Genomic DNA, 15548 nt, shown 5'->3' on the forward strand with positions numbered 1-15548 from the left:
ACATCTTAAAATAATGTCTATTATTGCTTTTCATCATCTTAAAATTATGGCTATTATTGCTATTAAACATCTTAAAATTATAGTTATTATTGCTTTTAAACAGCTTAAAATTATGGATATGGCAAAATTATGGCTAGGTAATCAAATATTCCCATATATTCAAACACAGTTGTTAAGCTAAAAATACTTAAATGTGTAATATATTACATGCCATCAGAATTTATAACTAAATCATTAAAAAAAAATAACTTTCTTGGGTGACTTTTAAATACTTGCAACAAATATTTCCAATATCTATATATAACCTAACCTAAGAATCCAGCAACAAAGAAGCATTCAATAAAAGATCGTCCATCATCCCTTTCCCTGAAGAGAATTCCTTTTTCTTGAACCAAAATTGAAGCGTCTTCAGTATAATAGAGGGAGAGATAAATGACCGAAAATTCCTGCTTTCGGAAATCGATTATGAATATTAGATTCCCCTAATCGATTGAAAATTGAATTCTTAATAGCCTTCCTAATAACTTAAGAACTCCTCTGTGTTCAGTTAAGGAGTTTATGGACGATTTAGTAATGACATCTGTCTTGATGTCGATTTAATAAATCGATTATTGAACTTTCGGAGGAAGGGATTTAAGAAATAATATTCTAGATCAATAGTATTAATATCATGATCATTAATAAATAAAAACAAAACAAAGTTTTGAAAAATATGAAGGAAAAGTTTATATAAAATAGCACATTTTATTTAATTTACAGTAGATAAATTTAACAAATGAGAATTAATAATTTTTCTTGCTTATTTGGAAGGCATTATATTCAAAAAGAAATATGAGTTTTAGCATAAATATATGCATTTTTAAAATATCTGGAAGACCAAGCTACGTTCAGCATGTTTTTTTTTTAATATTGTGAGAACATGATGTTGTTTTATTTAGGGGGTTTTGAAGCTCGAAATCGCGTAGGCAAGGAATAAAGCATAAATAGTAATTTTCATTGCCATCTTTTAATCGCATATATTTTTTACCTGCTTTTACCAGTATTGCTTTATTGTTATGTATGCTTCTTTGACAGCAGATGCGTTTTTAAAAGGTTGACGTAGAACTATGACATCATAGCTGTTATTTCATATGAAAATCGGTCGAGCTCCAAAACTTTGTTTGCCAGTTAGAAAAATTGAAAATGATATATATATATATATATATATATATATATATATATATATATATATATATATATATATATATATATATATATATATATATATATAGATAGATAGATAGATAGATAGATAGATAGATAAAGAGAGAGAGAGAGAGAGAGAGAGAGAGGAGGATAGAGACCGACAGAGAAGTCTCGTGATAGTTTCAAACCGGACCGGTTTAAACTGATTAATGACTTAAATTAATTAAGACAAATAATGACTTAAAAAATAATAATGTTCTCACATAATAACTTGAAATTCGCGATCGATCGTAGATTTCATTTTAATTTTAATTTATTATTAATTTTTTTTAAATCGTATTTTTTTGGTGAAAATATTTAGATACGAATCACATACTGATTAATGTGAATATTTTTCCATCTTATATACATATGAACTGGTCATTTAAGTAAAAAAAATCATGAATGCACTTGGTTCAACATGTTATTCAAAACAATCTGCTATATTACAGTATTCATTTTACAGTTTATCTACCATTACTTATATTTTTGGGTCCGAGATGGCGCTATATGACATTGCCAGCATGACAGCACATAGAAAAAGTCTCTAATAGTTACTGATAAAAACTATTTTTTTTTTTGGGTAAAATCGTACTTTTTAGTAAAGACACCTATAAAAATAAATTTAAAAAGCAAAAATATAAAATATAAATACATAAAGAAAAATTAAAGAAAAAAGCGCGACTCAAACCGAGGACCCGCAAAACACGCGTTATTCATGCTGTTCTGACCACTACACTTCACCACCCCACTTCGAAGCGGAAGTTGAATATTCTTATTCTAATACTTAGATATAAAAAAGGATTTTTTTTATGTGTAAAATCGCATTTCTTCGGGTAAAAACATTTTTGTAGATAGAAAGCAACACCGTATTAAAGAAGAACAAAGTTTTGACATTTCTGAAAAATATTGTTTAAATTTCCATTAAACTGAAAAAAAAAAATCATAATTTTTATAGTTAAAACTACAAGTAAGTATTTGATACGAAGAGATACTTTGAGTTAATGAATGTAAAGCAGCGATTCTCAACCTGTGGGGCGCGCCCCCCTAGGGGGGCGCGAGCACACTAGAAGGGGGGCGCGAGAATATCCAAGAGAAAATATTATTTAAAAGAGAAAAAGAGAAAATATTATGACTGAAAGGAAAGCACACATACACATAGAAAACAAAATACATTTCGACATATTTAATAACTTATTGAAGTAAAACAACTTACTTAATCAAAACATACTAAATTAAAAACAAATTTAATTATTATTAGTGACTTCCTTGGGCCTGTCTTGCAGAGCAAAGTTTTTCAAAGGAAAGCTTAATATTAGAAATAGCCCGTCTCAGTTCTCGAATATGTCGACCAAGTACCTCAATTTTATCACAAATAAACTATCGCGAAAATTCTCGGCCTCCTGTCTGTTTTCTTCTAGGAAATGGCGATTTCTTCTCTTAATTCATAAAGACGTTTGAAAATTTTCCCACGTGATGACCATCTTGCCTCGCAATAAAATAGTAACGCTGAATGTACTGAACCCATGTCTTCACAAAGTGCTGAAAAGATTCTCGATTTCAGGAGTCTCATTTTTATATAATTTACTACGGTTACATCTGTAGTTAACACAATATTGAAACCAGGACTCATTTCTTTCGAAGCCAAATTTTCTCTGTGGATCATGCAATGTGTGCACTGAGGCGAATTTTGTTTTAAAAGTGCTTGTATATCTTGGAATCTTTCGGACATTGAACGAGTACCGTCGGTGCATATTCAGACGCAATTTTTCCATTCTATGTTTGCCTCGTTCATAAAATCATTTAAAATAGCAAATAGCAAATAATAAATAGCTGATGTTTTGAGTTCTATTGTTTTGCAGAAAAGTAGTTCTACTACTGAGATATTACCACAAATTTGAACATGGCAATTAAATGAGCATCTTTATTACTATCTGTTGCTTCGTCAAGCTGCATTGAAAACAATTTCTCACGCAAATTATTATGATTGTTATTGCTTGTTATATGATATTAATTTTAATTCGAAGAATTCTCTGGGTTTGTTGACGTACTCACTATGAAGCGTTTCCGAATGTCGTTTAAGTTTATTAGGTTTCATGCTGTCTGCGGCCAACAATTTTGAGCAAATGATACACAGGAGCCTTTTTTCTTCATTTACTTCAGTACTGGTAAACCTAAAATTTAAGTATTCTTGAGAATATTTCCTTGATTTTATTTTCGGAACCACGTTCGTCTGTGTACTTGTTGATACTTGACTATCGTCTAATGCTTGTTTACTTCCGCTTAAAAATTTATTCATGAGTCGGCATAAATCTGCTGCCGTGAATATTTTATATGGTGAATTGCAATTAACACGAAAACATATATAATATATAAATTCACAATTGATTCGATAACGATAAAAAGATCGACTCGAATGAGACTGGCTGGAATTGAAACTTGCGTATCGAATATTTTCCTTCTTCTTATGAGAAAACATTTACTCCACGCATGCTCGAGACGGCCTCGGTCGTGTGGATTCTCTTGCACAAATATTCCTATTTTTTTCACTTTCGTTTTTGTCATGCTTCTGTTTTATTTCTTTTTTTATTCTAAAAAATGTATTCCCCGTTTCTAAATTTAGCTCACTCCGTCTAGGTTAACTTTCATTGATGAATTTTTCTACTTTCATATTCTATTAACGTTATCTCCATATTTGGCTTTCATTTCAAATATAATATTTAAATTTTCTCCACTTTCATTCGCTTCATCTGTTTACTATCCGCTTGTCCAAAATGCAAGATGTGGTTTCTCGCCAACGTTGGCTCGCTTTTACTCTTGTTTTGGCAATTAATTAAAAATAATTTAAAAACAGAATCCAAAATATTCAATATACATTATTGTTGTATACATTTTATTGTAAGAGGGGAGGGGGCGATGAAAGTTATGATTGAAAACTGGTCCACGAATACTGAAAGATTGAGAAACGCTGATATAAAGAACAGAATACTTAAAATGAGCATTCGGTTACTGGGGATTTCTTACACTGCAATCACAGAGAACACGTCAGAAATCGACAGCTGTTTGCCATAGAATTTATATCGTTGGCACTGAATTTGAACTTTTATTATTCACACCCAACGTATGAACTCTCAGTTGAGTCACGGGCAATACATTTTTGAGTATATAAGACTAGAAATTGGGAAAGATATAATTTATATGGGAATAAAAACCTTGCACTAGTCTAATATATTTGATATTTGATGTAGTCTAACAGAAGAAAACAAACGGAATGTGATCTAGTGATTTTGGAAGTTATTTTCTTCTACAGTCATAGTATGTATATTATTACATACTAGCCGTCTTTGGCGACCAGCCGGTTCGCCAATCTTAATGTTCGTTAACATTTTAATAATTAAATATTTTATGCAATTCCAACTTTAATAGATTCTTCAGCAAAATATTTTAAAACTTCAAATTTTGATAGTCATATAATTCACTCATAATAAAGGCCTTCAGTCATAACGTGATATGTATCTCTCTAATTTTCTGTTACCCCTCGTAGAATTTATGCCTTAAATTAAAGTGTAAATGATTAATCTGCAATTAATATAATAATATTTTTTACTGAAACAAAGCATTTTTTTAATAATATGATTACTGATAACAGAGTCACTGAGCGTTTAAACTTTATGGGCACTAAAGAATATCTTTCTTAATTTATGTAATATCTCAAGAATTTGTCAACAAAATTTTCTCAGATTCATCATGAACAGATCGATTAATGAACAATGTTTCATTTTAAATGCATTAAACACTAAGAAAATAAAATGAATCGTTTAAAATAATCGGTTTAAAACAGGTTTAAAAAAACTACTTAAAAAACGATGTACTTAAAACTATAAGCATATACAAAAAGATATATAACTAACATAAATACAATTTAATTACAAAAGTACACAACTAACCTAAAAATAATTTAAATCATTGAAAACAGGTTAAAAAAAACTACTTAAAAACGATGTACTTAAAACTATAAGCATATACAAAAAATATATAACTAACATAAATACAATTTACTTACAAAAGCATGCGACTAACCTAAAAATAATTTAAATCATCCGTTGAAAGTGGTTGTCATGACAACAATCAGAACAATGCGCATGCGTGAATTTTCTTCGCCAGTTAGGTAACGCAAATGCAGGAATTTTTCTACGCCAGTTGGGGTAACGCTAGGCAGATTATACATTTTTAATTTCCTTTATTCTTTGTTATTTTAATTCAAAAGTACTTCAGAATGAATCTGAAACATGGATTAATTAACAATGTTTAATTTTAAATGCATAAAACATTAAGAAAATAAACAGAATCATTTAAAATAATCCGCCGAAAAATATTAACTCTAGCCTCATTACTGTTGGGAGAAAAAAGAAACTGAAGCCTTACTCATTTGGCGGTGGGGAAAATGGAAGATTTTTTTTGGCAACAAATTTGGCGGTGGGGAAAATGGAAGATTTTTTTGGCGGTAAAGTTAGTTATTAATTAATAATTAAAATTTCAAAAAAGGGACCCCATGTGCACACTCCCGACCTCTAAGGTATACATGTACCAAATTTGATAGCTGTATGTCAAATGACCTGGCCTGTAGAGCGCCAACACACACACACACACATTGAGCTTTATTATAAGTATAGATATAGATTATGTATTATCCAATAAGTGTAATGGTATCTTTGATGTACATCGCAATAGGAAACCAAATGGAGTGTGATTTAGTGATCTTGGAAGTTATTTTATTCTGCAGTCATAGAATGATATGTATTGTTCAAATAAGTTTACTGGATAATTACATTAGAAAAAAAATATGAATTGCCAACAAGATCGTGGCAGAATTATCTTCATAATTAATATACAAGGGAAGTAATATGAATTATCTGCCTTCTTTGGGCAGGTACTTGTAACAAATGCACTTATTTTTTGTACTTACCCACCATTTCATGGCTAAAATTAACGGCGTCCATAATTAAATGGGCGAAGAAAGGCTTTACTAAGAGCATCTTATTTATGGATTTTGCTTTTTTAATTGCTAAAATGATAGATTAATTTTTAATAATTATAAAATAAAGTTCATTGATTATACATATCAAACTCAGTTTAGGTTTTTTTATAATCGTTACATATCGAGCAAATCCTTAAAATGGATACCTAGATTAGTTATTAACATGTCATTTATGCATATTATAAAATTATTAATTATTTTCTACATGAAATCCAAAAACATTAGTTTTGCCCTTTCAGGATTAACTAATCTCATATGGAAATTCAATGAAATTAAATTGAATAATTAAATATAAATTTACGTGCCTACTTATACATTTTTCGATTTTAAAATAATGATTAAAACCTGCACTGAGATTAAGTTGAATAATTAAATATAAAATGATAAAAATTTCGAGCTTATAATTGATAGCACATATTATTTATCCAATTTGGAAGAACATCAGCTTATTTTTATAACAAATTTATTGTTATTAACTACGCATTTTTCATTTAAATGCTAATTTATCTTAGTTATATAAACCTTTATTGAAACGACTAGACTCTGAAAATCCTTTTTCATTAACACAATTTTAATATGATTATCACATTTTTAAAATCCATAGAAACAAATTCTGCGAAATTAGCATTTATACAATTAAGTTTTAATACTCCCGAAGATAGGATTACAGAAAACATAAGCATTTCCCATTTAATTTGATTTCATTTCACTTACGATATCATTTTAATGGAAATTAAATCCAATTAAATCACTTGGGTTTAAAGTTTCTCTTTAGGGAATCTCTCATACTATGTATTAATAAAAATTGAATAATTTAATTAACAAATTATATCGTTAATTGTTAGAATAAATAAAAAAAGAATATTTCATTTTCATTAACCAGTTAATTTGTTTTGTTAATAATAACTTGTTTTGTTTTTGTTAAATTTTCCTAATTTGAAATAAGATATTTATTTCAAATTAGGAAAATTTATTATTGTTTAGTAGAAATGCTGTAGATATCTAATTGCGAAATATGAAAACGATTTTAATGTCCCGTGTAATTATGAAGCAAATTTAAATAATGAAAACACTTTTTTAATGTTGAGAACATTTTTTTCTTAATTAAGTATGTGAAAAAGATAATGTTCTTTGAAGTTCATTTTTGTTATTTTTTTAATTAATTAAAGAAGAGAAAAACTCGTTTGAATTTTGAAAAATAAGAGTATTTGCCGTTGATTTTCGCAAGTAAATCTAATTTTCCACGACTTCTTAGTCAGCGTTTTGGGTTAATTTGTTTTGAAAGGAACTTTAGTTGGAAGGAACAAAGCAGTATCTTTTCAATTAAAAACAAAGTAAATAATCTCTCTTCAAGGTGAAATAATTAAACAGAATCAGCAACATTTTTTTAAATACTGGTATAACTAAGCCTTGTTAAGATTCCATTTTTTCTGGCTTATTCTGTTAAAATAAATTATAATTTGGTTGAAACGTGAAATCAATTACTTTTTTACTAACATTTCAAATATTATAATAACTCCGTAATTTTAGTGTTAATAACAATAACATGAATAACTAATTTGGGTAAAATTTTGTTGTTTAAATTATTATATCTATTGATTAACTGAATGAAAATAATTTGAGTACCCATAGATTCTTAAACAAAAATAGTTTGATTGTGTGAAATAAAATAAAGTTATAGTTCACTTGAATTAGTTGAATAAGATGTTAATTCTACGGACAATAATGTTTTTATTGGAAGATAAAATTGCTCTTTAAAGTTAAGTTATTGAAATTAAGTTAGCTCTAGTATATTTCGTATTAATTTCCCTTAAGTTTTCTTTCATGAGTAAATACTATAGGTTCAGTACAGGCGATTATGGAATCCAAGTCTGAAGCTATCTAATGATTAAGTCTGTTGTGTATTTCTCTATACCTTTATGAAAAATGTCTGTATGAAAATACATGCGAGATTATCAGGATTAAAATTTTGGATACTCCTTCTGATTATGTGTGAATGAATATATTTATGATTTCAATTTCTTTTCAGACCATTAATTATAGGTACTTTTAGATGGTGATACGATTATATTTAAAATTACAAGAGCCGCGAATGAAATGCGCACCTAGATTCTACAAAACATGATGTTTTTAGTGTGTCACCTTCTGTATTTGTTTCAAGAATTCAATGACATCTTGTAAAATTATAAAAATTCACAATCATAAAGATTTAAATTCTATATAATTTAGAAAATTATTATCTTGAATGTAATTATTAATTTTCACAATTACTTGATGTAATGAGTATTGTGAAGATTTATATCTTTTTTATATTAAAGTTTTTCATGTAATGAAGAAAGTTGAGCTTGCACTATATTATATTTTTTCATAAAATAAAATTAATTGAGCAATTTTGAGCCAATTGAGAAAATTTTAAAATCATTATAGTCCAAAAAGTGATAAGGTTTAACAATTTTTACATTAAGAACACTGGAAAATTTTGTTATATCTAAAAATCGATTGTTTCTATATTATCAATTTAAAGGCACACTAAGTTCCAGTCTTCCCGTTGACAAATTTTCTCATAAGTTCGATAAAAATTAATAATTTTGATTTTAAAACATCATAACAAATGCATCAACTTTGTTGAGCTCATGTATTTATCAACCGTCCAGCTGCTTTTCGAACTCGAGCAATCCGAAAAAAAAAAATCTTTAAAATCTCAATATGAAAATTATTCTGATGACTGCAGATATGATTTCAGTTGTATATTTTTCTTTGTATATATCTTGTATGAGAAGCACAAAAATTTTCTTATTGTCATTTATTTTCAAAAGGCACTTTGAATTCCATTTTTCTCTTTCATGTACAATATTAAATAAAGCAATTTAACATAGAATTTCTTGGTAACCCAATTCTATCCGCATGAAAATTTAAATGCAGATTTTACTTTTTAGTTTAATTGAAATATTAATTAATTAAATTCGATCCATTCTTGGAGGAAAGAAAATAGTTTGAGAACTTTTCGGTTAAACAACTGAAAGTTCATAGAAAATAAAAAGATTATGTAAAATATTTCAAATTTCCACATATTAATTTTATGTCAGGTGAAATGATAAATTAAAAAATTGCAAATGGATATTTAAAATAATGGATGTTACTATGACATAATGTAGTATAGAATGTACTAATGTTAAGAAAATATACACAAATCAATACATTAAAAATTTCTGAATCTCAATTCAGCTGTTATTAAGGATTCCAAGCATACATCCAGTAAGTTTGGAATCCTTAAGTGCATATTCAAAATTTTGATCATTGAAGTTTGAGGCTTCATTTTCCTGAATTCATTTATTAACATTCCTTCATAAATAGATCTGTAATTATATGGTAATTAGAATGCATAATAGGCGAATCCAAAAAATGTTTCACAGACATCGATATTGATATTACAGTTTCAAAGGATTCGTATAAGGAAGGAAGGCTTCGTCAATCATTTCTGCATGTTTTCATGTTTCCTAATGTACCATTATAGAACATATATTCTTACTTTGATTATCTACATTTTCATTAATTTTTTTATATTAGTTAATTTTTTTTGTATTTTTATTTCTGCATTTTCTTCAAACATTTCGTTTGAAGATTGTATGAGAAGTTTCACATTATCCAATTTAAGATGACATAAAAATAGGTGAACATTTCTTGCATGAGAAGTTTCACATTATCCAATTTATGATGAAATAAAAATAATTAAAAATTTCTTGTATGAGAAGTTTCACATTATCCAATTTATGATTAAATAAAAATAGTTGAATATTTCTTATATGAGAAGTTTCACATTATCCAATTTATGATGAGATAAAGATAGTTGAATATTTCTTGCATGAAAAGTTTCACATTATCCAATTTATGATGAGATAAAAATAATTGAATATTTCTTGTATGAGAAGTTTCACATTATCCAATTTATTATGAGATAAAGATAGTTGAATATTTTTGATGACTGACAAAAATTTGAAAATTCGTTTATGTTAAAGAATTTTTTTTTCTTCGGGTGACATATAGTATCATAATTTAGAAAAGAAAGGCATATAGAAAAAAATGTGTAGGCTGTTAATTGTTTGAGAGATTCTAACAAATCATTTCTAAAATACAAAAAAAAAGTTTCTAAATATTTTATATAATTTTTTTATAAAATTATATAAAAAATAAAAGAAATTCCGCCTTAAAGTCTTTATTATTGGGCTGAGAAAAACAGAACGTGAAACACATAAAATATATGACACTTCGTCCAATTTGTTGCATGCAAAATAGTACTAAATTTGGTCGCCACATCAGTAATTTTAACAGACATGGAAGAGAGAGAAACTTGGGCACATGTAATCTTTATAATACAGGCAATTTTAATGAAAAGGTACTTAAACTATGAATTATGGAACATCTAGAAGGCTGATAAATATTATACTAAAGAAACAGTATATGTTGTAGCAACAGCTTATTCCATCAAACCATATATTGTTGAGGTATCATCTACCAGAAGATGAAGCCGTAATGTTATGCAATGAAATCCACCATTAACTTCCCAAAGGAGATTCGTGACAAAATAAGGTTTTTCTTTCTGTTATTAGAGCATCGAATGTCAGCGGTCTTCTAACATAAGATTGCAAATACTATCACTTCCTTTGGATAAATAATGCATTTCTGTCTTCTTCCTGTAACATTGCACTTGAGTAAACTTTTAGGATATGGATGAACATGTTTTTTTTATATAGTATATTTTTATTGCTTAATAGAAAATATATTAAGCAGCTTCAATTGTTTATTTTTAAGGAAAGGGACACTTTTTTGTTATATATATATATATATATATATATATATATATATATATATATATATATATATATATGTTAGTAGTTTTTATATTTTGAGACTCTTGTAAAAATGTTATATTTTAAATTAAAAAAATTAAGGATCTTAAATCTATTTATATGGAAATTCTTAAAAATGTTTATGCTGTTATTGATATTAACTTGTGGGACAATTATAGCAAATTAAATTTACGAAAATACATTTAAATTTGAAATATTCTTAAGAATTTTACATTAATGGCGCATTTTATTAACATCTTGTTTTGTTAATATATTCATTTGGTAATCTTAAATAACAACAGAGTTTCTCCTATTCTTAATTTGTTTTAAGTATTCGAGTACATTTATGTACAATCAATTGAATCCTGTAAAATTCCAGAGGTAGTATTATATAATTTTTTGAGGGACTATGATTGTACTGATGAATGAATATGGTATCTATAATTTTTATATTGTCAAGGAAAATTATATTTAGTAATTAATATTTCAAAAGAATTTTTAAGATAATTATGAATAAATTATTATTAATTTCTTAATAATAATTTTATTAATTATTAAGAAAAGAATTATTTAAGATAATTTTCTTTTAATATTTGAAAAGAACTCTGATATTCCTTTCAATAATTATCAGCACTGGACAACCATGTGGACCAATTTATCATGTCATATAAATTCTTCAATTACTCTATTTACAACGTCTACAATATTAACTTACCTTCAGTCCAAAAGCTTCGTCAATACCGGCAGTTATACATTTTTATTTTATAATATATTCATTCATTAATATAGATTTCATTACCAGTTCTTACATTTTATATTTTTTTAGTTAAACTTCTCACTGCACTTTCCTTTTCAATTTATTATTTATAAATATCCTTGATCAATTTAGTTATATTAACAGACTGTTTGGAAGAAACAGTAATGCTATATTGGCCCAGACCTCGCAATTTTGAACAAGGTTAGATGACGAGGATGACTATCTGAACTGGCATCCATTTCTCGAAAATTCAGCACTACACCAAAGGGATATAAAAGATTGAAAGTGCACAAGGCCCGTTTAAATGACGAATCCTTAGTGGAATCGGATTTTGAACCTGGAGTTCTCCATTTCTGATACCGAGATTTTGCCACTGGGTCACCGTGACCCTTATAAATTTCGTAAACCAATGTACAAAAATTAATTCCATTAGTATTATCAATTTCAATACTACGAATAAATGTAACGAGATTTACATAAATAAAAAATTAGTTTAAAAAAAAGGGTTTTAATGAAAATATAAACCTTTAATGCAAGTGGGAAGAATATTAATACCTAATAAATATGTCTAAATAAAGTCTATATTAAATGGATTCAATATAACAAATTTGATTGGCTCTTCAATTATCAGGTCGCTCTCAGCAGATACTTCTTTATACGCCATTTTGAACTATTTAGAAGATTATCAAGCGTTTTTGAAGATTATTAAACGTTTATATTATAAAACGTTGCTTATTGATGATGATGATGATGTCGTGTCCGCGTTACCACGGAAAGGGGGTGCAGTAGCTTCTGAGGGTAAGGACCCCTGAGCATCCGAAGGCAGAAGTCTGACTTCTAGCTCATATGAAGATGACACCTACACACATTCGCTTGCTCATTCACACACCTCACAGATAGAACACAGATGAAGAACAACCATGCCCGAACCGGGCTTCGAACCCGGGACGCGGAGAAGATGCGCTAGCCCTATGCCAGGACGCCGGCAACGTTGCTTATTGATTCTTTAATAATCACAACTTTTTGAGGAGTGAGGCATACATCTTTTATCACTTGTAGTCTTTAATTTTCAATATGCCATTAGTCAGTCATGGAATGTGATTTAAAAATGTAGTCATTAGCTAAAGATGGTTTAATAACTAAGTCATTTGTTGGTCATGGTAATTATCAGCAATTCTAAATGGATCCAGCTAATTTCAAATTTACTGAAAACCGATTACAAATTAAGATTGCAATTGATGCCAGAAGTTTGAAATTGGGGTATATTTTAATATATTTAAATGTCAAAATGCTTCTGATTGTACATATAAAACAAGAAATATAGAGATGCATACATTAAAATGTAACAAAAACAATTTCGGTTAAAAGATAAATTACTTTCTTTGTCTATATATCGCCAATGAACCAAGTAAGTTGTATGTCGATAAGGATTAGGTTGCGATTCTGCTTCCTATTATGTTTCTCTTGGGAATAAAAGCTGCGATCCCCTGGCATCTTTTCCTCAAGATTTGGCACATATCCGGCCTCATTCGTTAATATTTATTCCTGAATGAGTTCTGGAGTCTTCGATGTAGATGCGATGGTATAAATGAAAGAGTACAAGACAGCGAATTATTTAACAAGATCTTCTCCTTCAATGATATTTCGTTTGGAATATTAAGATAGAGACATAGTTTTCTAGAAATTAGTCTATTATGTTGGAATGCATTTATAATTTGTTTTCAAAACTTAAATGCTGAGAAAGTAGATGTAAAAGAAATGCAATATATTTTAGCTAAATTTCATCGTCATCTCTATCTCTTAAGAAAGGTGGCTTTGCAAGAGCGGAAAGTATTCTAGGCACCATGATGGAAATAACTATGCAGAAGTTGTTTAGTAAATAGTATTTATTTTCATATAATATAATATTTAAATAATACATAAAAATATTTTCTGTAGAATTTATATGAATGGTCTAGGGAATTATAATGTTTTATTTATTGAACTAGTCGCAGCTGACGCCAAACAGAAAAAAAAATCACAATAGAAATTGAGCTGTCATACAGGGTTCTCACCTTCGAGGATTGTTTATTTCAATTACTATAATTTATTATAAGGCAGATAGATTTCACCTTCGAAATACGAACAGATATTCAGTTACATTACTAAGCAGTTTTCTCTTCTAAGGCTTGTAAAGGAGTATATATTTTACTATAAGAAATCCTTTAGTTAAAATATGGGCTAGAATACTGCATATTATTCAACGAGATATGTTTTATGAGGAAAGCTTAGACTATTCTATGAGGAAAGTTGTAGTCTATATAAATAAACAGTACTGAATATGTTTCTAATGCATTATCTAAATTTATTTTTTGTTAAGATTTATTTTAAGCAGCAATATTTGACTGAAAATGCATATCATAATGAAATGCCACTTGTAGTTCTGTGTCACGTAAAAAGCTATTTATCATTTATGGTGTTGCTGTAGTTTTTTAGTTTATTAGGCACTGTCAACTTGAATACAGCCACGATTTTATTTTTTGCTGTATTTTAAAGTATCCTCTTCTTTTAATTCACGGTTATTGTGTAATATTTATGCTTCTCAACCAGAACAGTATTTTGAACCATTATTTATGATGAACTGTTACTTTATGAGTCCAGCTCATCAAGAACTTTCTTGATCAAACTGACAATGACGAGTTACATTTGCCAGGAATTATAGAAGCCGATTATCGAAAGTATGATAAATTTTATTCATGAAAACTTTTTATTTATGAATTAAAATACCAAGTTTCTATTTCAAGTCTTTAAAATTCAGAAAATTATATTATCTTCCAGAGCAATGTTGGCTTTAAATAAATTGCACTTCATGGAGATACTATGTAAAGTCCAATTTCCAATTAGTACACTCACATAGTTTGAATTTATTACATTATTCTTAAAAACATTTTTTCTTTACATGATTCAGGCTTCATGTCATTGATGATCTCTTATTTTATTTTTGTAGCTTGGGTGCTGGGATTATTCATGTGCAAAAGTGTATCCTACTTGCAAGGAGTGTCTGTCAGCGCCTCGATCAACACGTTGGTGGCTATTTCTATAGACAGGTAAGATTTATTTCGATACATTTGCAGATAAAACAGTCTGAAAAAAAAATTAAAAAAAATATCGGCGTTTAACAACAGGCTAGAGAAAGTTTAAAATTTTTCTTCTGCATTTCTTACTCTGGATTAACTGATACTTTCTCAATTTAGAAGAAAATCCTGTTGCTTCTTATGGCAATATTTATGAACAAGCCCGCTGACAAAGTCAGTAAAGCCGTGATATAGCGTCTCTTGTTTTTTTCAATAGCGCCATCTAGGAGCAAAATTACAACTCATCTACTCATGCGTCACAATCCTTTATACGGGACGGACTTCATTCATACATTTCATTCACTCATTCACATCGTAATTTAGACCTGAATTAGAGAGCGTTCACCTCTGAACCAGTACCTCCAGTGGTATTGTCTCACCTTGGAGGACTTTGTGACTACGAACAATTTATACGTGCACTAAACACCTTACCGGCGGAGAGTATTCAGCCGGCGGGGTTCGAACTTACTACCCAAGGGATGTGAGTCCAACGACCTACCAACCAGGCTTAGAAGAAAATCCTATATGCATATTTGCTTATTCTTTCTCAGAGAGAATTTATATAGATC

The 15548-nt window shown here is 28.6% G+C and overlaps 1 protein-coding gene across 2 annotated transcripts in view; it reads left to right on the forward strand.

Moving 5' to 3' along the window:
* LOC129972812 (neuropeptide SIFamide receptor-like) overlaps positions 1-15548 on the forward strand; it is a 175056-nt gene that overhangs the window by 102235 nt on the left and 57273 nt on the right. For both annotated transcript variants that reach the window (XM_056087091.1, XM_056087092.1), the window contains exon 2: positions 14853-14952. In XM_056087091.1, coding sequence (XP_055943066.1) covers positions 14853-14952 — 100 coding nt within the window. The remainder of the gene's footprint in view (positions 1-14852; positions 14953-15548) is intronic.

The sequence above is a fragment of the Argiope bruennichi genome, chromosome 6 (genome assembly GCF_947563725.1).
Source record: "Argiope bruennichi chromosome 6, qqArgBrue1.1, whole genome shotgun sequence".
NCBI lineage: Eukaryota > Metazoa > Arthropoda > Arachnida > Araneae > Araneidae > Argiope > Argiope bruennichi.